At 44.7% G+C, this 23,178-nt stretch overlaps 1 protein-coding gene across 7 annotated transcripts in view; it reads left to right on the top strand.

Annotated features, from left to right (window-relative positions):
• Window positions 1-23,178, top strand: part of LOC119963117 (AF4/FMR2 family member 1-like) — a 210,477-nt gene that overhangs the window by 62,769 nt on the left and 124,530 nt on the right. For all 7 annotated transcript variants that reach the window (XM_038791729.1, XM_038791733.1, XM_038791728.1 and 4 more), the window contains exons 2-3: window positions 1,324-1,444; window positions 2,871-3,749. In XM_038791729.1, the coding sequence (XP_038647657.1) occupies window positions 1,324-1,444; window positions 2,871-3,749 (1,000 nt within the window). The remainder of the gene's footprint in view (window positions 1-1,323; window positions 1,445-2,870; window positions 3,750-23,178) is intronic.

Genomic DNA, 23,178 nt, shown 5'->3' with positions numbered 1-23,178 from the left:
ATTATCAGCTCACCGGACAAAGAGAGCCTGACCTGTGTCTGATTTATACAGAGCACTCCGAGAGCTCCTGTCACAATCTGGCTTCCTTTCATTCCAGTTCTTTTAAAATCAGCGTTTTGTCAGCTTGTATAGGAAGTGGGACAAATCTCTAAAACAGCTTGCATTTTGTCGTACCTTACCATACCTCCAAAGCACATCTCATACTTTTAGTTAATTTGGAGTACAGTCATAGTTCCTCGGCGAGCAACATTGCCATTTTGTGCATTGTAGGTCACATTGGGTGACTGACCAGTTTGCTTATTTTCTATGTATTTGAGGGTCAGCGGAGGTATCATTGTAATGTGCACTTGGTAGGCTGAATCCTGTTAGTTTTATCATGCTACGTACGTATATGCCTTTTAAATCTCCTGATAACAGGCCTTTACAGAATAATCGCAATCAATATATAAAATTGAAAGTAGAAAATGTGCAGCATCTATCATGTGTGGAATTTTCTATATGTTCAGTGAGCACGTCGGTATTGAAGTTTGAGCTATAATTCTAGTGCTAATCACAAGCCACTGTAATGTCACGATAATGCAGTGGCGATCTGCCCAAGGGCAGGTCCTCTCTCCACCCTTCAGTCCTGCGCTTTCCTCTTCCTCATCAGCATCTCCCAATTTCAACTTCATTGAGCAATATAACAAGGGAAAAGGACAGATGAGTTGGTTTCCCGTTGCCTTCCTCGTGTGCACTTAAAAGAAGCAAGTACTTTTCATGAAGGATCCTCCACCATGTAAGCAGCCATTGTCCCTTGAGGTTCTAGCTCTTCTGCCATCACCTCTGAAAGCTCTCCAGTTCTGCCATTGGTCAACCCTGAACATGGGACCCTTAACTGGACCTGTCATTGTTGGTTGACAAAATATCTTTGATGCCATTGAATTGCAGTTTTACATTGGCTGTTTATCCTCTGTATATTGTTATGCTATATTTAAAACATACGTGCAGTATTGTAATGTCAAACTTTTTTCAGGACACATACTAGTTTTCTTTAGTAGGAGAAGGGTTTGGCTAAATATCAGATACTTTTGAACTCCTATTTGTATTACTGTTTTAAAATGATAAATGTACACGGTTGCATGTAATGTACTGATAGCCAACTTGAAAACATGTTGTCAAAGGGACAGAGCAGCAGAAAAGTTGCCCATCAGTGAACTGTTGTTCACTGGCTGTTTCCTGATCTTTCTTACTGCCTATCTAAATTAATTTTGCATTTTGCTTGCCAAGTAGATGAAATAAATCTAAGAAGAAATTTGAAATTTAGTTTATTCTGCTCTTCAACAGCTTGTACAATGAGGACAGAAATTTGCTTCGAATTAAAGAAAGGGAAAGGCGAAACCAAGAAATTCATCTCGACAAAGAATCTTTCCTTGAAAATGCTCCTCTCTTTGGTGAGCCATACAAGGTAAAGTACAGAGCAGCTTAGATTAATTTGGCCTCGGCCTTTTTATGAATCCTGTGTTGAACAACTCTGGTGCTTCTTGTGGTCAGGGTGCCCACCTGAAGCTGGTGGGACTTCTGTTTAAATTTGCAGTTTGGGGTCTCTGACTTAGTCAACGGGGCCTGATTTACAGTTTTGGTTGGAAGCCTGACCAGGAGCCTGACATGCTGGGAGTGGGCTTGTGAGACCGAAGAGGCCCAGGTAGCACAACCATTTTTTAAAAAAAAAGGTTTTTAGGTGTCGCATCAAGGTTGGATGAAGAGCAGTGGGATGCCTTTCTGAGCTCCCAGGAAGCTCTGGGTCTCCCATTCCACAGGCCTCACCCCAAGCACTCCATTTATTTAACTTCCGAAGACCTGTCCTGCGGAACCCCAGGTTCCTGTCTCCAAATTCTTACGACCATCTGCGGGTCAAGTAGTGAATCTGGCCAGTTTTGTGCGAGCCGCTGAGAGAACATGTGGAACTGAGGCCTCGTGGTTGAGACTGACCATGCTCCCGGAATCATCAGATGCTCCACCTGCTTTGAGACGTGTGCATACTGTACCCCTGTCCCCATTTTAAAATTGCCACCTTGGTGTCTGGAACAGTTAGAGCTCTGTAGAAGAACTGTGCCAGCCAAATCTTTGTGTGCTAGAAGAATTTCTGCACAATTTTGGTAAAAAGCTTTTCTGCAGTTTGCTTATTTTAAAAAAAAATTTAAATTTCGAGTAGCCAATTATTTTCTTTTCCAATTAAGAGGCAATTTAGCATGGCCAATCCACCTAACCAGCACATCTTTGGGTTGTGGGAGTAAAACCCATGCAGACTTGGTGAGAATGTGCAACAGTGACCCAGGGCCGGGATCCAAAAGGGCTTATTTTTTGTAGAACTGTATTTCCAATGACCATTCCTTTCACTGTTGTGGAAGGAATAAATAACATTCTGAGCAATTAGGGCAACATTATCATACCAGGGGGCTGTGCACACCAAAGAAATTGGTTGCATTAGAACTGAAAGGATGAATATAATAATTATTGAACTTGGCGAAGTATAAATTTTGTTATAGATTTTGTTTTAAGATTATGCACCCAGATGCAAGTCTAAAAGATATTTTAAAAATTTGATGACTGAATTGGCCAATTGGCCATAGTGAAGTTGCAAAATAATTCAGTTTGTGATAATTTACATCCAACATTGATCTTTCTGTCCCAACAAAATTGTAGCATGCGTTTTGAAGCTAATAAAAACATAACTTTAAACATGATCAGATTTCTTTTAGAACAATAATTAGTACATGTAGGGAAACCATTTTATTTTTCTTGAATATTTGCTTCTACAGAAATGTCTGTGAACCATCATGGGATTCCACTTGGGGTTGAAGTCATTAATTACTTTATCTGTTTTTGTGCAGACCAGTAAAGGGGATGAACTTTCCAGCCGTATTCAGAATATGCTGGGCAACTTTGATGAATTGGAGGATGTAATAAGTAACCAGAGTCATCAGGACTTCAGTTGTATACCCAAGAGGGCAGTCCCTTTGTCACAAGAAAAGAATGAGTGCTTGCGTGGTCCAAAAAGAAGTAATAGTTCACTGCAGCCTTCTTCTCACGGTGGCAATCCAAGGTCAGTGGGACCTCGCAGCACAGCATCATCAACAGGTGACTGCTCTTCTCAAAAAAACACTGCAGTAATAGAACAGAACAGCCAAAGCTTCAGCCATAACACTAAAAGCTACAACTTATTTCATAACCGAAGCCAAAATAAGGACAATTGCTTGAGTGGCCGGGATGACCAGCAAGTGAAGGCTGACAATTGCACCAAAGTCCAGTTATCCCATTTGCAACACTTTCAACCACTATTACCATTGTCCTCACTTATACAGCCCTTGTCTCCTATAACACCATTGTCCCCCTTACATTCCAGCGGGTTTACCAATTCCAAATTACAACAAGGTAGCAAAGACTGTCCCCCAGCAAAGTCTCCTCGTGAACAGGATGTACACTCCGGTGATCCTGAGAACTTGTCTTCTGAGCTGAATGTTCCAGTCCCCAGCCAACACGCATCTCAAACTTTCCCGCCGTCTTTACCATCAAAACCAAATATGATACAGCAAAAGCCAACAGCCTATGTGAGACCGATGGATGGGCAAGACCAAGCCCCCAGTAAATCCCCAGAACTAAAGCTTCCTTCCGAGGAATACAGCGAGGAGCCATATGGAAATATAGCTGCGATGAAAGCAAGTGCCAGGGCGAAGCTGTCCAAACTTAAAATTCCTTCTCGGCCAGTTGAGGTGAGTGCACAGATTTTTCAATTTTGGGTATGTGACACTTCAGTCGAGAACTCAGTAGAGGCAACAGCTATTGGTCAAAGTGTTTTTCTCAGAGATTCACAATCCAGTGGCATAAGCAGGACTTGGAATTTAAATGATGGGTTTAAAGCTACTGTTAAGTGATTACCAGCTCGGAGGGGCAGCACGGTGGCGCAGTGGTAGCACTGCAGTCTCACGGCGCCAAGGTCCCAGGTCCGTCTCTGGGTCACTGTCCGTGTGGAGTTTGAACATTCTCCCCGTGTTTGCGTGGGTTTCGCCCCCACAACCCAAAGACGTGCAAGGTAGGTGGATTGAACATGCTAAATTGCCCCTTAATTGGAAAAATGAATCGGGTACTCTTTTTTTTTTAAAAAAAAAAAAAATTTTTTTAAGTGATTACCAGCTTCATGTGTGCATAGAATTATAGGAAAGCAATTTAAGAATCTTAAACTGCTTTTCTACAGGACTATGCATACACCTGTACAACTGGTAGCAACAATGTCAATGCTTCAAGGCTTGCTGAGCTAACAGGACAACGCGTTTTGTTTTACGGATGGCCTTAATGAATCTAGCAAGTTTACATTGACAATTGATTGCGTAAACGTGGACAGCACGGTGGCACAGTGGTTAGCACTGTTGCTTCACAGCTTTAGGGACCCAGGTTCGATTCACGGCTTGGGTCACTGTAAGGAGTTTTCACGTTCTCCCAGTGTCTTGAGTGGGTTTCCTCCGGGTGCTTGCTCCAGATTCCCCTCAGTCCAAAATCTGTGCAGGTTAGGTGGATTGACCATGCTAAATTGCCCCATGGTATCCAAAATTTGGGTGGGGTTATGGATTGCAGGGATAGGGTGGGGGTTGTGGCCTTAAGTAGTGTGCTCTTTCAAGGGCCGGTGTAGACTCAATGAGCCAAATAGCCTTCGACTGCATTGTAAATTCTATGATTCTATTCACAGTCCTCCTCATCTACATCTGTATCATCCCCTCTTGTGTGAATTTAGATGCAAAGTATTCATCAAGAACTGTGCCCCGTTCTTCTGCTCCATACCCAAGTTACTTTTCTGATCTCTAAGAGGCCACCCACTTTTCTTTTATAATCCCATTACTCTTTTAAAACATTTTTGGTTTTTTTCTCCTTTTCTTCTCCTTCCTCTCTTTTCTCCTCCTTCCTCTCTTTTTTCCTCCTTCCTCTCTTTTCTCCTCCTTCCTCTCTTTTCTTTTCCTTCCTCTCTTTTCTCCTCCTTCCTCTCTTTTCTCCTCCTTCCTCTCTTTTCTCCTCCTTCCTCTCTTTTCTCCTCCTTCCTCTCTTTTCTCCTCCTTCCTCTCTTTTCTCCTCCTTCCTCTCTTTTCTCCTCCTTCCTCTCTTTTCTCCTCCTTCCTCTTTTCTCCTCCTTCCTCTTTTCTCCTCCTTCCTCTCTTTTCTCCTCTTTCCTCTCTTTTCTCCTCCTTCCTCACTTTTCTCCTTCTTCTCTTCCCCTCCCCCGGCCCAAGCCTCTGCAGGCAAATCACATTGATACCACATGCCACTATAAACGGTGGGTCTGAGTTAGAAACATCAAAGTTGGAGGATTGTGTATTCTCTCTCTGGTAGAACACAGGCTGCAGTTTTAAAGCAACTATTGGTAATTAAAAATACATTTCTTAACTGGTATCACAATTTACTCGAAACGGCAAGAACATATTTGTGCCTGACAAACAAGTCGGGTGATTTCTGAGTTGAATGGTTTTTCAATGTGTATTATGGAAGTGTATCGTATTAACGTCGGCAACATCCAGGTCCGGAATTTACATTTGAATAATTTGATTAGTCTGGTGACTTGTTTCTAAGGACAAAGGCAAGTTGCCTTCTTTTAAAGTGTAAATTCCAGCCTTGTTTGAAAGACACTGTTATTGTTACCTAAATAAAAACTTGCATTTATGTAGCACTTTTCATGTCCTCAAAGCCCCAAACAAATGGTATTGGAAATGTGCTAGTCTTCTCCTTTTATGTAAATAAAGCTCCAAATTAAATAATGCACAATGATATTGATAGAGGGTTAATCGTTCAGACAATGACTTGAATTTATATACCACCTTTAATGACCACAGAAAACTGAATGCACTTGAAGCCACTGAAGTTTTGAAGTGAAATCATGTTGTATAATTTGGAAGCCAATTTTCTTTTAACACAACAATGTCCCACAAACAACAATGTTGCAATGTCCAGAGAATCTGGTTTTATGATGGTGGTTGAGGGATATATATTGGTCAGGACACTGGAGAAAGGCCCTTGCTTTTCTTCAAAGTAGCATCATGGGACCTTTGATGTCCACCTACGGAGGCAGACAAGACCTCAGTATAACATCTCCTCCAAAACATCTCTGATGGTGCAGCACTCCCTCGGTACTGCATTGCAATGTTAGTTTTGATTTTTATGCTTGATGCTGATTCATGTGCAATAACTACCAACTGAGACATGACTCACAATAAAAATGTAGCGCCACAAGATCTTTTATGTCCACCCGACAGGGCTTGTTTACAGGAATATTGTAAGAACTTTTTAAAAAATTTCATTTAGAGGTTGTGGGTGTCACTGGCTAGGCCAGCATTTATTGCCCGACCCTAATTGCCCTTGTGACGGTGGTCATGACCTGCCACTTTGAACTGCTCCAGTTCATGTGGTGTAGATACACCCACAGTGCTATTAGGAAAGGAGTTCCAGGATTTTACCAGTGAAGGAACAACAATATATTTCCAAGTCAGGGTGCTGAGAGACATGGAGGGACATTTCCATGTGATGGTGTACCCATGTGTCTGCAACTTGTCCTTTTAGATGGTAGTGACCATGTGTTAGGAAGGTGCTACCTAAAGAGCCCTGAAGGGTTTGTCCTGCAGTGCATCTTGTAGATGGTACATCTTGCTGCCACTGTTCATTGGTGGCGGAGGGAATGAATGTTTGTGGAAGGGGTGCCAATCAAGCAGGCCTCTTTGTCCTGGCTGCAGGAAGGTCTGTGATTCATGATTAAACTAAAAAACAAAAATATTGTCAAGGGAGATCCTCTTATTGAAACATTCTACAACTTTTCTCCCTCTGGGCATTTTTAGTCAGAGAGAAAATAATTTGGACTTCCCTTTTGGAAAATATTTTGTCTTCATTATTTTTTAAATCAATAATCATTTAATTTGAGCCATGAATGGTGTCTGAATTGGGAATATTGACAGAATCCAGGTGTGAGGTTGCGGTAAGCGGAGGTAGTATGCTGAATTTTAGACACTTTCAAACCCACCTTCTTTCCTATAATGGTATAAAGCTTCCTGCTTTGACACTTAATTGTTGATAAAATAGCTGCCTAGTTGTTTGGTGGTTACACTGGTTGTTCTAGTCCTGTTCTGTAAAAGCTCAGTATCTTATTATTCAATCTCAATGAACTTTATTGAAACCCTTCTTTACTCTCTTTAAAGATTGATCTGATTAATGATCTAGTAGAAGCCACCTATCTCTTTTAATTTTGCTTTGTTGGTTACTGAAACAATTGATTAACATTTCTGTTATTTACCCCAACCCCAGCTTAGTATTGTATAGTAAAGCTGTATTTAAGGGGACTTCAGGTGGCGGTTATGAAGGAGTAAGTCGCACATTTGGTGGCTCCCGCTCTGGTTGGACTTTTGGACCTTTTGCCCCGATTTTCTACCGGACTTGAATTGTAAGACTGATGACAGAGGCAATTGTGTACTGAATTCCCACATTGGTGCATGGAGAGAAGGATTAGACGTGCTCGTAAAGGCAGAAACAGAAAGACCGAGAAGGCTTGGGCTGAAGCTGCAGGAGGAGACAGCATGGCGGAGGACCGGACCTCTGGTTTGTCGACCTAGCGGTCAACGGAGCAGCTGATGCAAGTTATTTAGGAAGGCTTTGCTAAGCAGGAACGGGACTGCTTGGACCCGATAAAAGAGTCAATTGAGCAGCTGGAGCTTAGATTGGATGCCCAAGATCGGGCGGCCCAGAAGGTAGAGAAGGTGCTGGTTGAGCAGGAGGAACATTAAACTGCGATGGAGTTGGAGGTGGGGATGCTGAGAGACCACAGAAGAAGCTCCTGGAGAAGGTGGAGGAACTGGAGAATAGGTCCTGCCGGCAGAACGTGAGAATCGTTGGGCGCCCGGAAGGGTCCGAAGGAGCGGACGCTGGGGCATACATCGCAGACATGTTTGAGAAGCTGCTGGGGAATGGGGCATTCTTCCAACCCTTGGAGGTGGACAGGGCTCACCGAGCACGCGCGAGGAAGCCGCGAACGGGAGACCTCCCAAGGGCAATGGTGGTGAGATTCCACAGGTACTTGGATAAGGAGCGCATTCTACAGTGGGCCAAGCAGACACGGAGCTGTAAGTGGGACAACAGTATCCCGCTTACCAAGTTGACCAAGACCCGAGTGTGGAGGTGGCCAGGAGAAGAGCAGGCTTCAACCAGATTAGGTCGATCCTTTTTAAGAAAAAGGTGAAGTTCGGACTGTTGTATCCTGCCCATCTCTGGGTCACGCATGAGGAACAGCACTTTTATTTTGAGTTGCCTGAGGACGCCCTGGACTTGCGAAAAGGAAAGGACTGGTGGTGGTGTGCATATGTTTGGTTTATTACAGGGGTTGGGTTACAGAGTGTTGTTACTGGGGGAGGGGGGGGGGATAAATGTTCTGCTGACAAGGGAGGGACTTGGGCTAAGGGGCAGAGAGGAGGGCGGGGGCGGACCGGTGGAGCATGGGCTGGAGGCGGGCACAAAAAAGGGGATGGATGATCGGCGGGGGAGGGGGTGGGGGGCAGGCAGGCAATTAACCCCCCCCAAACTAGGCTGATCACCTGGAATGTTCGAGGGTTAAATGGGCTGGTCAAGAGGGCATGTGTGTTCGTGCATCTTAGGGGACTGAAGGTGGACATGTTAATGTTGCAGGAGACGCACCTCAGAGTAACTGACCAGATTAGATTGAGGAAAGGCTGGGTCAGTCAGGTCTTTCACTCGGGACTTGACTCAAAGACTAAAGGGGTTGCAATTCTGATCACTAAGCGGGTGGTGTTTGAGGCGGGTAGAATAGTCTCTGATGTGGGAGGTCGGTACAATATGGTCAATGGAAAACTGGAGGGGGTGCAGGTGTTATTAGTAAATGTATATGCGCCAAATTGAGATGATGTGGAGTTTATAAAGAGGATGCTGGGGAAGATACCGGACCTGGACTCGCACAGGTTGGTCATGGGAGGCAACTTCAACACAATTATTGACCCTGGCTTGGACCGGTCAAGCTCTAAAATGGGCAGGATGCCAGCAATGGCAAAGGAACTAAAAGGGTTCATGGAGCTGAGGTGGGGGGTGGTGGTGGATCCATGGAGATTTGGGCAGCCGAGGGTGAAGGAGTTCTCCTTCTACTCACACGTGCATAATGTGTACTCCTGGATTGATTTCTTTATTTTGAGCAGGGCCTTACTGGCAGGGGTGGTGGACACGGGGTACTCGGCGATCACAATCTCAGACCATGCTCCGCACTGGGTTGACCAGGTTAGTAAAGACAGTAACCAGCGCCCCCACTGGAGGTTAGATGTGGGACTTTTGGCTGACGCAGGGGTGTGCAAGCAGCTGAGGAAATATATTCAGAACTACCTGCAGGTCAACAACACGGGAAATTTCAGCAGTGGTAGTCTGGGAAGCACTGAAGGTGATGGTCAGAGGGGAACTGATCTCGATACAGGCCCATAAGGAGAAGGTGGACAGGGCAGAGATGGACCGACTGGTAAAGGAGATACAACAGATCAGTAGGAGGTATGCAGAGACCCCAGAGGCAGGGCTTTTAAGGGAACGGCGGAGGCTACAGGCGGAGTTCGGCTTGTTAACCACAGGGAGGGCGGTGGATCAGTTGAGTAAGGTGAGGGGGCGATCTATGAGCATGGAGAGAAGGCTATCAGAATGCTTGCACAGCAGCTTAGAAAGAGGGAGGCAACTAGGGAGATAGGGAAGTAGATGACGGAGATGGGAACCTGGTTGGAGATTCAGCAGGGATAAATAAGGCGTTTAGGGATTTCTACAATAGGCTGTACAGGTCGGAACCCCCTACGGGGCCAGAAGGGGTGAGGCACTTCTTGGAGGGACAGAATTTGCCAAAGGTGGACGGGGAGCTGATAGAAGGGCTAGGGGCCCTGATCGGGTTGGAAGCGATAGTGGAGGGTCTGAAGGCCATGCAGTCGGGTAAAACCCCGGGGTCGGACGGGTACCCAGTGGAGTTTTATAAAAATTTATCTGGGATATTGGGGCCGGTGTTGATGAGGATGTTCAATGAGGCAAGGGAAAGAGGGGTGCTGACCCTGACTATGTCACAGTCCACACTTTCGCTGATTCTGAAGTGGGACAAGAACCCGGAGCTGTGTGGATCCTACAGGCCAATATCCCTGTTGAATATGGATGTCGAATTGCTGGCCAAAATGTTGTCCTCCAGGATTGAGGTTGTGTTCCGGACGTTATTGGGGAGGACCAGACAGGGTTTGTTAAGGGTAGGCAGTTGGTGGCCAATGTAAGAAGGTTGTTAAGCGTGATCATAATGCCCCCGGTAGGTAAGGAGGTGTAGGGTGTGATCGCAATGGATACAGAAAAGGCTTTTGATCGGGTAGAATGGGATTATCTGTGGGAGGTACTGGGACGGTTCAGATTTGGGCGGGGCATCATTGACTGGGTCAGGTTACCGTATCAGGCTCCTGTGGCAAGCGTACGGACGAATAGGACAACATCGGACTATTCTAGACTGCCCCGGGGGACGAGGCAGGGATGCCCCCTCTCCCCACTGTTGTTCGTGCTAGCTATAGAGCCTTTAGCAATTGCTCTGAGAGCCTAAAGGGGCTGGAAGGGGCTGGTCCGGAGTTTGGAGCACAGTCTTGCTCTATGCAGATGACCTGCTTCTATATGTATCGGACCCAATAGAGGGGATGGAAGAAATCATGAGGATTCTAGGGGAATATATCCCATTTTCGGGGTATAAGCTAAATATGGGAAAAAGTGAGATGTTTGCGGTCCAGGAGAGGGGACGGGGAGGCGATTGGGGGAGCTGCCGTTAAGATTAGTAGGGGGAAGCTTTAGGTACCTAGGCATTTAAATGGCGTGGGAATGGGACTGACTAGATAAATTAAATCTGGCCCGACTAGTAGACCAAATGAAGGACGATTTTCGGAGATGGGACGCGCTTCCGTTGTCACTGGCTTGGAGGGTGCAGATGGTGAAGATGACTATGATCAGGAAGTGGGTGGTGGGGGGAGGGGTCTGCATGGGAGTGTATGGAGGCGGCTTCATGCAAGGGCACCAGTCTGGGGGGGTTGGTAACTGTGCCTCTGCCGTTCCCACCGGCACGGTACTCCACCAGCCCCGTGATGGTGTTGACCCTGAGAATCTGGGGGCAATGGAGGAGACATGTGGGAGCAGAGGGAGCATTGGTCCGGTCCCCAATCTATTAATCACCAGTTTACCCCGGGAAGTATGGATGGGGGGTTCCGGATATGGCGGAGAGCGGGAATTGAGAGGGTGGGGGGTATGTTTATAGAGGTGAGCTTTCCGAGTATGAGGGTGCTGGAGAAGTGTGGGTTGGCGAAGGGAAATTAATTCTGGTATCTGCAGGTGCGGGACTTCCTACGTAAACAGGTGTCAACCTTCCTGCTCCTACCGCTAAGTGGATTCAGAACAGGGTAGTTTCTAGAGGGTGGGTAGGAGAATGGAGCATCTCTGACATTTACAAGGAACTTATGGGGTCAGAGGAGTCGCGGACCGAGGAGCTGAAGCACAAATGGGAGGAGGAGCTGTGAGGAGAGATCGAGGATGGTCTATGGGCGGACGCGTTGAGTAGAGCCAACATGTCCACAACAAGTGCCAGGCTCAGCCTGATACAATTCAAGGTCGTTCATCGGGCTCACATGACAGTGGCCCGGATGAGCAGATTCTTTGGGGTGGAAGACAGGTATGCAAAATGTGCGTGAGGACCAGCGAATCGTGTCCACATGTTCTGGACATGTCTGAAGCTTAGGGGATTTTTGCAGGGGTTTGCAGATGTCATGTCCACAGTGTTAAAAGCAAGTTGGCACTGAGTTCAGAGGTGGCGATTTTCAGGGTGTCAGAAGACCCGGGAATCCAGGAGGAGAACGAGGCAGACGTTCCGTCCGGCCTTTGCTTCCCTGGTAGCCCGGAGACGGATACTATTAGTTTGGAGAGACTCAAAGCCCCCGAAGTCGGAGACCTGGCTATCGGACATGGCTAGCTTTCTCTGCTTGGAGAAAATCAAGTTCGCCTTGAGAGGGTCAGGGTTAGGGTTCACCCGGAGGCGGCAACCGTTCGTTAACTTCTTCGTGGAAAATTAATCGTCAGCAGAAGGGGGGTGGGGGTTAGTTTAGCTTAGAGTTGGGGGTTAATAAAGGTGGGACCTGTAAGGAAGGGAGATGGCTTTTGCACTATGTTTATAGTTTCATGTACATTGTTTATTTTGTTGTTACAATACCAAAAATACCTCAATAAAAATTGTGTTTTTTTTTTTAAAAGCTGTATTTAAAATTAATACAAAGAGCTGGAAAAACTCAGCAAGTCTGGCAACATTTGTGGAGGGAGAAACTGAGTTAACATTTTGTGTCCAATATGACTCTTCTTTGGAACTGAAGAGAGATAGAAAAACCCTTTCTACTTTTTATTTTATGAACAGTTGTAGGCCCCTTGAGCCTTTTCCATAAAATTTATACTTTTTTAGAAGGGGGGGGGGGGGTGCCGCATCGCTGTCCAGGTGCATTACTCGTTTCTAGTTGCTCATGGGGCAAAGGTAAACTGTTCGTCCTTGATCTGTCTGCAGCTTTTTACCTGATTGACCACATCATTCTCCTCTAATCCTGCACTCTGGATCTATCCTGAGCCCGCTCCTATTTCTTATTTACATGCTCTACCTCAGTCATCTGAAAGCAGTGTTAGTTTTGCTTGTACGCTGACGACATCCAGCTATGCCACACCACTGCTCCTCTTGATTGCTCCACTGTTGCTAAATTGATCAGGTTGCTTATTTGACATCCGATACCAGATGAACAGAAATTTTTTTGAATAAAATATAGGGAAGACTGAAATCATTGTTTTGCTTGCTGCTCCAAACTCTAGCTCCCTCGCTACTGAATCCATTCCTGTCCCCAGGAACAAATGTTGCACGTTTTACTTGAGTGCATTACGCGTTTATTGGAGTGTATTAACACGCCTCCGTTTAAAGGCCGTGTGCTTAACACTGCTACAGCTCTGTGTGTGTATTTTCAGCTCGGAGTCGCCAGGTGCCGTATATAGACACCTCACAAGTATTTCAAGGTCAGGTTCAAAGTAATAAAACTATACACCGATCAGTAAGTTCAAACGATCAATATTTATTATACAAATATAATAAATACGCATGCACACGCTAAAGACTAATACTTATTACTACTATTAAACGACTAAATACTTATCTAAGTAGGAACCAGCAAGGTCAGGGGACAAGGCCTTTGTTCCTTTATGGGCTGCACCTTCTGTTCACTAATAGTCGAATACTGTATAAGTAATGCCGGGTTCACGTAGCGAGCGTTGTTTTGGCACTTACTGAACGATGGCTGGTGCTCAACGGCTGGTGATGGGAGACAGGATCAACGGCTGGAGTCGGAGTCAGGATACAACAGCAGATCTGGGCCGGAGTCAAAACAGCAGTCCAAGCCGGAGCACATAAAACAGACAGAACCATGTGCGGGGTCTATCTTTATAGGGCCCCCAATGTCCGTGCCTTTTCGGGGCGGGCCTTTACCTGCCATGTATCGATTGGGTGATTTCCCAATCGATGTCTCACAAATCCCCCAATCGGAGGGTCTCTTCTCGATGGGTGGGGCGGTCTCTAGGGTCTTTTGTGATGGATACTTCTGGTGCCGTTTCGTCTGGGCGTCCACTCAAAGTATCCATTCAAACCCAAATGTTGCTATTGTGTGTGGCCAGATCTGGATTGCCTCATTACTGTGCAAAGCGTTTTGCTATTTACACCTTTGGTTGAGATCTTCCACCTGGCCATAAACTAGTTTTGTTACGTGCAGAATGCTAATTAGCCTTTGCAGACTGCTTGTCCTGGCTAAAACTGTTTTCTCCCTACAGTCTTAGCAGTTCTCCATTTTGTTAGCCCAGTGTCCATCTTAGGTGGCTACACAGACACAGACTAAACCAGACTGTTTGGTTTCATGTTTGGCCCTGAGATGAGCTTTTGACCTCATTTTTGCGCCATCAGCCTATTTCCATCTCCGTAATTTCCTCCTGCCTCAGCTCATCTGCTACCAAAACCCTCATTTACTACTTTATTATCTCGAGACTTGCCTATTTCAATGCACTCCTACATTCCATCGTCCATAAATTTGGACCAGCCAAAATTCTCCAAGTGAATCCTAAATCGCACCGAATGCCATACTCTATCACCCTTGTGCTCTGTCCTACATTGGCTCCCAGTTAAGCAATGCCGTGACCGTCAAATTCTCACCCTTGTTTTAAAATCCCGCCATAGCCTCTCCCCTCCGTATCGTCTCCTCCAGCCCAACCCTTTGACACCTGTGCTCATCTAACTCTGGTCTTGTGAGCATCCCGGAATTTAATCAGTCCACCGTTGGCTGTGCCTTCAGTTGCCAAAGACCCTTGGTGCCGGAATTCCCTCCTTAAACGTATCTACCTCACTTTCCTCCTTTAAGACGCCCCTAAAGCCAACCAGTTTGACCAAGCACTTAAGAACACTTTGTTGCGTTAAAAATGTTTTATAAATAGATGGTGTTGATGATCAACTTGCAAGGCAATTAGGATTCAACCACATCGGTGTGGACTGGAGTCACGCACCAGACAACCTGGGTAAAAATAGTTCCTTCCGAAAAGGATGGTCATGAACTATTTGGGAGATTTATGATGAGCGTTCATAAATCTGATATCTTTATGATTTTTCAGCTCCGACTAACTTTTTAAATTGCTGGGAAGGAAAGAAACAATAAACCAGCGGCATAATATCCATCTTTTCTTTCTTGATTTTGTGACATCCAAAAGCACTTCACAGCTATTGAAAGCTGCTGAATTGTAAACACAGTTGTTAATGTAGGCTAAGATGATTAAAAACAAAAAATGAAAATTGCTAAAAACATACACGGCTTAATTGATGAGACATAACCCAAGTAATTCCAGTTTTGATTCCTGCTCTGAGGCTGCGTTATATCAGATGGGGTCGCTAGCGGAACTGTTGGAGTCATTTGGGAAGGAAAGATCAGCCAGGGTTTTCACTCCTGAATTGCTCTCTGCTAACTGCATGTGTGCACGCGTGTGTGCATCACATGGGTTAATATGTAGATTGGGCGTTGCATGATCTGAACACATGATGAATAGTGACTTGGGGAGGGAATGCAATCCATTAAAAATGTTCTCACCATGCTCACAGATACATTGATATTTGTTTAAACATGCTGGTAGTAATCCACATGTTAACACAGATTGCAGAAAATCGAGGTATTAAGGCAGTTACATTTGGCTCAAGTGCAGAATTGGTTCCTGCTAGTCAGTCTACATTAGGTTCTACAAAGGTTGCACTGTATTCACCAAAGTAACGTGGAGTGTGGAATTCTGGTCTAATCTGATACTGAAGTTGTATATTTACTATTCTCTCCCTCAACTGTATATTTAACTATGAAAATTCAGTGACAGAATATCTTTATCAACTAATAAACAATATAATTATTCACTTGAAATAGATGTAGAAATATTAACATCTAAAATCCATTGGACCTCTGCAAAACAATGCCATTAGATACATTCCACACTTCTAACTCTGAGTGGATTATCCCTGAATTATTTCTGCCTTAATGTTGTCCGTTCTTCTCTGTTGATGTCTGGGGGCGGTTGGTAATCTTTCCTGAACTCTATTTCTGGTAATATAAGTTTATTTATTTCCTACTGTCCTGACTGATTTTTTATAGAATTTACAGTACAGAAGGAGGCCCTTCGGCCCATCGAGTCTGCACCGGCTCTTGCAAAGAGCACCCTACCCAAGGTCAACACCTCCACCCTATCCCCATAACACAGTAACCACACGCAACACTAAGGGCAATTTTGGACACTAAGGGCACTTTATCATGGCCAATCCACCTAACCTGCACATCTTTGGACTGTGGGAGGAAACCGGAGCACCCGGAGGAAATCCACGCACACACTGGGAGGATGTGCAGACTCCGCACAGACAGTGACCCAAGCCGGAATGGATCCTGGGACCCTGGAGCTGTGAAGCAATTGTGCTATCCACAATGCTACCGTGCTGCCCCAACTGATCTTCAGTTGATATCCTGGGTTCAATGAATACTTTAGATTCCACTGAGAATTTTGTTTCCTCATGCCACTTCCTCTCTGAGCTTAAGAACAGAAGAGCAAAAATGAAAAAAAAAAAATGAAATGAAAATGCTATTGTCACAAGTAGGCTTCAAATGAAGTTACAGTGAAAAGCCCCTAGTCGCCACATTCCGGCGCCTGGTACGGGAATTGAACCGTGCTGCTGGCCTGCCTTGGTCTGCTTTAAAAGCCAGTGATTTAGGCAATTCAGCCCCGAAAGCCGCTATGCCATTCAATACGATCATGGCTGATCTCCTCTCGGTCTCAACTCCACTTTCCTGCTCGTTCTCCATAACCCATCAACCCATTACTGATTTAAAAAATCTGTCCATCTCCTCTTTAAATTTACTCAATGTCCCGGCATCTGCCGCACTCTGGGGGGTATGAATTCCACACATTCGCAAACCTTTGAGAGAAGTAATTTCTTCTCATCTCCGTTTTGGATTTGCTGCCCTGATGATGACTTGTTCCAAATTGGCCCACAAGGTGAAGCATCCACTCTACATCTACTTTGTCAATACCGTTTACCATCAATTAGATCTCCTCTCATTCATCTAAACTCGAGAGAGTAAAGGCCACCCCTCATCTTTGAAATCTATCTAGTGAAGCTGCTCTCAACTGCCTGTAATGTAACCACAGCCTTCTCTAAATAAAGGGACCAAAACTGTTTATCATAGTCCAGGTGCAATCTCGCCTTGTACAGTTGCAACACTTCCCTCCTATAACACTCTATTATTTAAGCGCTTTCCTTTATTTTCTTCAGTACCTGTATACTAGTTCTTTGCAATTCATACAGGAGGACACCCAGATCCCTCTGCATCAAAGCACTCTGAAGTTTCTCTCCATTTAGATAATAAGTTGCCTTTCCATTTTTCCGATCAGAATGGATGACCTCACACTTGTCCACATTAAACTCCCTCTGCTAAATTTTGGCCTATTCCCATGGTAGGCTTATGCAGAAAGTAAGGAGGCATGGCATAGTGGGAAAATCGCCAGTTGGATAACGAACTGGCTAACCGATAGAAGTCAGAGAGTGGTGGTGGATGGCAAATATTCAGCCTGGAGCCCATTTACCAGTGGCGTACCGCAGGGATCAGTTCTGGGTCCTCTGCTGTTTGTGATTTTCATTAATGACTTGGATGAGGGAGTTGAAGGGTGGGTCAGTAAATTTGCAGATGATATGAAGATTGGTGGAGTTGTGGATAGTGAGGAGGGCTGTTGTCGGCTGCAAAGAGACATAGATAGGATGCAGAGCTGGGCTGAGAAGTGGCAGATGGAGTTTAACCCTGACAAGTGTGAGGTTGTCCATTTTGGAAGGATGTGGAAGCTTTGGAAAAGGCACAAAGGAGATTTACCAGGATGTTGCCTGGAATGAAGAGTAGGTCTTACGAGGAAAGGTTGAGGGTGCTAGGCCTTTTCTCATTAGAACGGAGAAGGATGAGGGGCGACTTGATAGAGGTTTATAAGGTGATCAGGGGAATAGATAGAGTAGACAGTCAGAGACTTTTTCCCCGGGTGGAACAAACCATTACAAGGGGACATAAATTTAAGGTAAATGGTGGAAGATATAAGGGGGATGTCAGAGGTAGGTTCTTTACCCAGAGAGTAGTGGGGGCATGGAATGCACTGCCTGTGGAAATAGTTGAGTCGGAAACGTTAGGGACCTTCAAGCGGCTATTGGATAGGTACATGGATTATGGTAGAATGATGGAGTGTAGATTAATTTGTTCTTAAGGGCAGCACGGTAGCATTGTGGATAGCACAATTGCTTCACAGCTCCAGGGTCCCAGGTTCGATTCCGGCTTGGGTCACTGTCTGTGTGGAGTCCGCACATCTTCCCAGTGTGTGCGTGGGTTTCCTCCGGGTGCTCCGGTTTCCTCCCACAGTCCAAAGATGTGCAGGTTGGGTGGATTGCCCATGATAAATTGCCCTTGGTGTCCAAAATTCTATAATCTATGATTAACCTAGGACAAAAGTTCGGCACAACATCGTGGGCCGAAGGGCCTGTTCTGTGCTGTATTTCTCTATATATCTATATCGATAACCTGTCTTTATCCATTTATAAATTTCTTATTTCCTCATTGCAATTTACTATCCCACGTATTTTAGTGTCAACTGTGCATTTGGCTGCAGTACCTTCCATTCCTACATCCAAGTCATTAATATAGATTGTAAATAGTTGGGACCCGAAGACCGAACCCTGTGACCCCACTAGTTACATCTTGCCATCCAGAAAAAGACCCATTTATCCAGACACTCTATCTCCTGTCCGTCAGTCAGTCTTCTATCCAAGCCAATAAATTACCCCCCTAATCCCATGTGATCTTTTCTTGTGTTATTAACCTTTGGATGGCACCTTATCAAATGCCTTCTGGAAGTCCAGATATACAACTACACAATGTCCATTATCCATTTGGCATTCGGATCTTCGAAGAACTCTGGCAAATTACTCAAACATGATTTACCCATTAGAAAACCCTGTTGACTAAGATGGATTGCGTTTTGACTTTCTAAATGTCCTGTTACTATTTAATAATAGATTTGAACAATCTCCTAAATGGTCTATAGTTTCCTACTTTCTACTTCCCTCCCTTTTTGAATAAGGGCGTTATATTAGCATTTTCCAATCCACTGGAACCGTTCCCTCATCCAGGAAATTTGGAATATTATAACCAATGGATTCACTATCTCCTATCTCACTATCCACTAGCTGCCACTTCCTTTAAGACCCTAAGATGTAGGCCATCAGGCCCTGGTGACTTGACTGCCTTAAATCCTAATAGTTTGTTTGGTACGTTTTCCCTATTGATGATTAACCTCCGATTTTACCTCATAACTCAACCCCTATGACTTTTGAATTGCTTTTGTTGCACTGCAATACACTCTTTCATCGTCATGCGAAGAATTTTGAAGAATGACCAGAACTCTGTGCAGTATTTTAACTGAAATCTGCATTGTAAAACCTTAGTGTAACCTTTGAGCTTACACATCACCCAACTGGCTAGATAAGTCCAGCATTCTGTTATCCTTTGCAATTGTATAATTGTCTTGATATCAGAGTTATATAACTTCCAGGCTGCTTTCATAACTGTCCTGCATTAACTTTATCCTTCATTGTGCCTTTCCCTCTGGTCATTCTTGGTCCAAAAAATAAAACTTACCACTTGTCAATATTAATTTTCTATTTATCTGCCCTGTTAAACAACGGATCTAGATCGTTTAGCAGAAGTTTAATTATTATTTTCTGCCCCTACAGCACTAGCTACTTCTTTGCTCACTGCAAATTTATCAGGCTTTATATTCTGTATCCGGTTAGTTTTGTGGAGATGAGAAACAACAGAGTCTATGCTCTAACTCCTGCGGTAGTCTCTTTCAACAGTGATCCCTGCCCTGATAAATCATGGACTGAATTCTCCATTTGGGAGACTAGGGGTGGGAATCTCCATCCCAGACACCAAGAATGCATTCCCCAATGAGACAGAGAATCGGGCGCTGGGGCAAAATTGGGATTAGCACCGGGCGTTGATCCGAATACCAAGCTCTGACCCCTCGCTGGTAGTGTGAATGGGTTCCACCACTTGCCCCAGTGGAAGCACGGAAATAAATGTGAATTGGCCGCAATGACCAATTTACATCTATTTAACGGGCCCGGCGCCCTATGCTCTGCCCTACTGTGATTCTCCAGTCCTCACGGCCGGGAATCACAAGGGTGCGGTTCATTTGTGGTCTCTACAATTGTGGCCCTGGTGTGGTAGACCTTGAGGTGGGCCAACGGACCTGTGATAGGCGTACCCTCCCACAGGGACCCCTGCCTAAATGAACCCCCTCCACAAATCGCCACACACACACACACACACACACACACACACACACACACACACAGACCCCCTCCCCCCGAAAAGAGACCCATGTCTAGAAGCTAGAGAAAAGTCCAGTCAGGGGCCGTGGGAAGCATTATAGTTGTGGTACCTACTTTGCAGCTCCACGTGTCCGTTCCTCAAAAGGTGTGCAGCTGTGCCTGCATCTGGTTCCCACAGATTCACTGCCTGCAATCCATTCATGCCTTTAGAGTAATGGTTTGTGATTGACAGCTCAGAAAAACTATTGGCCGCTTAGACCTATTCATATCCTTTCATGGTTCAGTGGCCAAATGATGAAGCCCCAATGTTTGTAAAATTGCCTGCATCAAATGGACGTAAGTTGCACTAAGTGCATTCCAATTACTCAAGCGTGTGATTTACAGGATGGATTCCCACATGACCAGAGACATTCTGAGCATTTACAGAACACAGTGCGCAGTCAGGTATGACCAACCAGGGACCTGTAAGTTGCACCAAAAGGGGTGTGTTTAAATCGCATACTGCGGCAATGACCGTCTGAGCCATACCACCTCAATCCCGAGGACAACATACACAGTGCGTGGAATTAGCATCAACTTGTTCCTTGCTGTTCCTGCAGCCCGGGCAGGCACTAAGCAGCAAGCCAGACAGGTTTTCTTACCTTCTCGCTGCCCCTCATCTGCCATGGTACCCAGGCCCTGCTTGTAAATATTTGCACCAGTTCACGCCCCCGTGACTCTCATTTGAGAGTGGTGGGGCATACTATGTCCAACCCACTAATGACAATCAAATCCATGCAAATGATGATTTTGCATGGGCCCACCAGCACAGTGTGTGAACTTCACCAACGCCACCAGTGGGGGACCGGAGCATGGCGCCGGAATTGGTGCCGGGGCCTGGAGAAGATATATTGGACTTAAGTCTGATTTAACCTATCCACTAACTCCCTCTTCACTGTTTTCCAAAGATTCTGTGAAACCTGCTGAATATTGAATTGATATTTTGCTCCCTGGTAAACACTTCTGGAATATAATTATTCTCTAATTTTTATATATCCATTATCTTCAATTTTTCCAATAATGTTAAAACATCTAGGCTGGAATTCTCCAGCCATTGGAATTTTTGTTCCCGCCTGCAGTGTGCCCCTGCCCAGGGGCTTCCCTGCGGCGTGGGGTGGCTTCAATGGGAAATCCTATTGACAAGTGGCGGGAGTAGAGAATCTCACCATCGGCAACAGCGTGCTGCCATGAAACACTGGGGGACCGGAGAATCCCACCCCTAATTTCCTCGCTGCATTTGTGGTCACGTTGTAAAAACAAGCTTTATTATATTAATTATATATGTATTATATTTCTTTCCATATTTTGAGTATAATATCTCATACAATTTAAGTTTAATTAAAAATATATATATATTCTTACCAAAGTTTTTTTTTTTGCACCTCCCCATTTTATTAGTAGACACTGTGTAGTATGTTCTTCTCCGTTTTGGAGACTGGTTACTTGCCTTGCATTTGCTGCTTGTGTATGTACTTGCTCCTGTGCATTTACATATTATAGTTTTTTAAGTTTTAAATGTTGACGTACCTGATTCCCTGCCAGGGGCATTCCATTTGATACTTTTAATGTGCCCCAATGCCACTGAGTTTTACTTCCCTGAAATGGTAAATGTTGTAAGGGCCTTTTGCAGTCTGTCTCATGGAGAGGGTCAGCGGCTTGTAAGGTTGAACAGTAGCGTTTACTGGTAAGACTTAATGATATACGTACGTATGAAGTATAGTCCAAAGTAAGAGTTAACTTCATGCTAACTTCTACTCCAGCCTCTCCATATAACTGTCTATTGCCATGTGTGTCTACATGGGACTGTACAGTCCCACATTAGCCCTTGCTATGTCTAACACTCTTCGACCACATCAGCTTTTGTTTTATGTTCTTGCTGGCATTAACTAGAGTGTACTTTTTCCCTTCCTCTGGAGCAGAACAGTTGGCATTTCCTTGCTTAAAATTATCGAATATTTAATCCATCACATCCCTTAGGCTGTGTTTAGTATTTAATTTAATGTTAACTTTATCTCCATTTCATGCTACTTATGTAGCACAGTGCTCGCGTATTGCCGTTTTCTAAATCTGCAGGTGCTGACATGAACGATCTGCGTAACTGACCTCATAGTGACTCAGTGAACAGCTGGTATCAGAGGATATTACTTTAGAACTTGGTGATGCGAATTATCGTGGGATGAGCGAGAGATCTTTTTATAATCCTCTGGTACAGGAATTTTAAAGATCCATCTGCCTTTCTGACAAGTTTGCCGGTTCATTCCAATACAAATGTACAAACAAGGAGCAGGACTATCTGCTCAGCCTATCGAGCCTGATCTGCCATTCAGTAAAATTGCTGATCTGGCTGTATCCTCCCGCCCGCCCAAGTAACCTTTCACCCCATTGTTTATCGCAAATCTATCTACCTCTGCAATGAAAACATTCAAAGACTCTGCTTCCACTGCACCTTTAAGGAAGGGAATTCCAAAGACTCGAGAAAAGCTTTCTTCTCATCTGTCTTAAATGGGCAACCCCTAGGGCAGTACGGTGGTGCAGTAAATAGCACTGCTGCCTCACGGCGTCGAGGTCCCAGGTTCGATCCTGGCGCTGGGTCACTGTCTGTGTGCAGTTTGCATACACTCCCCGTGTTTGTGAGGATTTTGCCCCCACAACCCAAAGGTGTGCCAGCTAGGTGGATTGGCCATGCTAAATTGCCCTTTAGTTGGAAAAAATTAATTGGCTACTCTAAATATATATAATAAAAAAACAAAATGGGCAACCCCCTTATTTATAAACAGTGACCCCTAGTTCAAGATTCTCCCACAAGAAGAACGATCCTCTCCCATATCCACCTTGTCAAGATCCCTCGGGGTGTTTCGATCAAGTCTGCCCTTACTCTTCTTAAACTCCGACGGATTCAAGCCAATAAAATACATAAATATATATTTAATCCTGAATCTCTTCCAACTGTTTTCAAGTCTCCAGTGTAAATACAACTTCTGTTATAAATATGGAGGAGCAATTGGTGAACGTTGTAGACTTGTCATTATTATAATTATACCAATTGCAATTTGACCTTTTTAAAAAATGTGCTTCTAAAAGAAAATGTAAATCGAGTTGCAATTTTACCTTGATGTTTTTTGGTCATAGTTTTGAGACAG

This window comes from Scyliorhinus canicula, chromosome 3, assembly GCF_902713615.1.
Source record: "Scyliorhinus canicula chromosome 3, sScyCan1.1, whole genome shotgun sequence".
NCBI lineage: Eukaryota > Metazoa > Chordata > Chondrichthyes > Carcharhiniformes > Scyliorhinidae > Scyliorhinus > Scyliorhinus canicula.
This window is presented reverse-complemented; position numbering and strand designations above follow the sequence as displayed.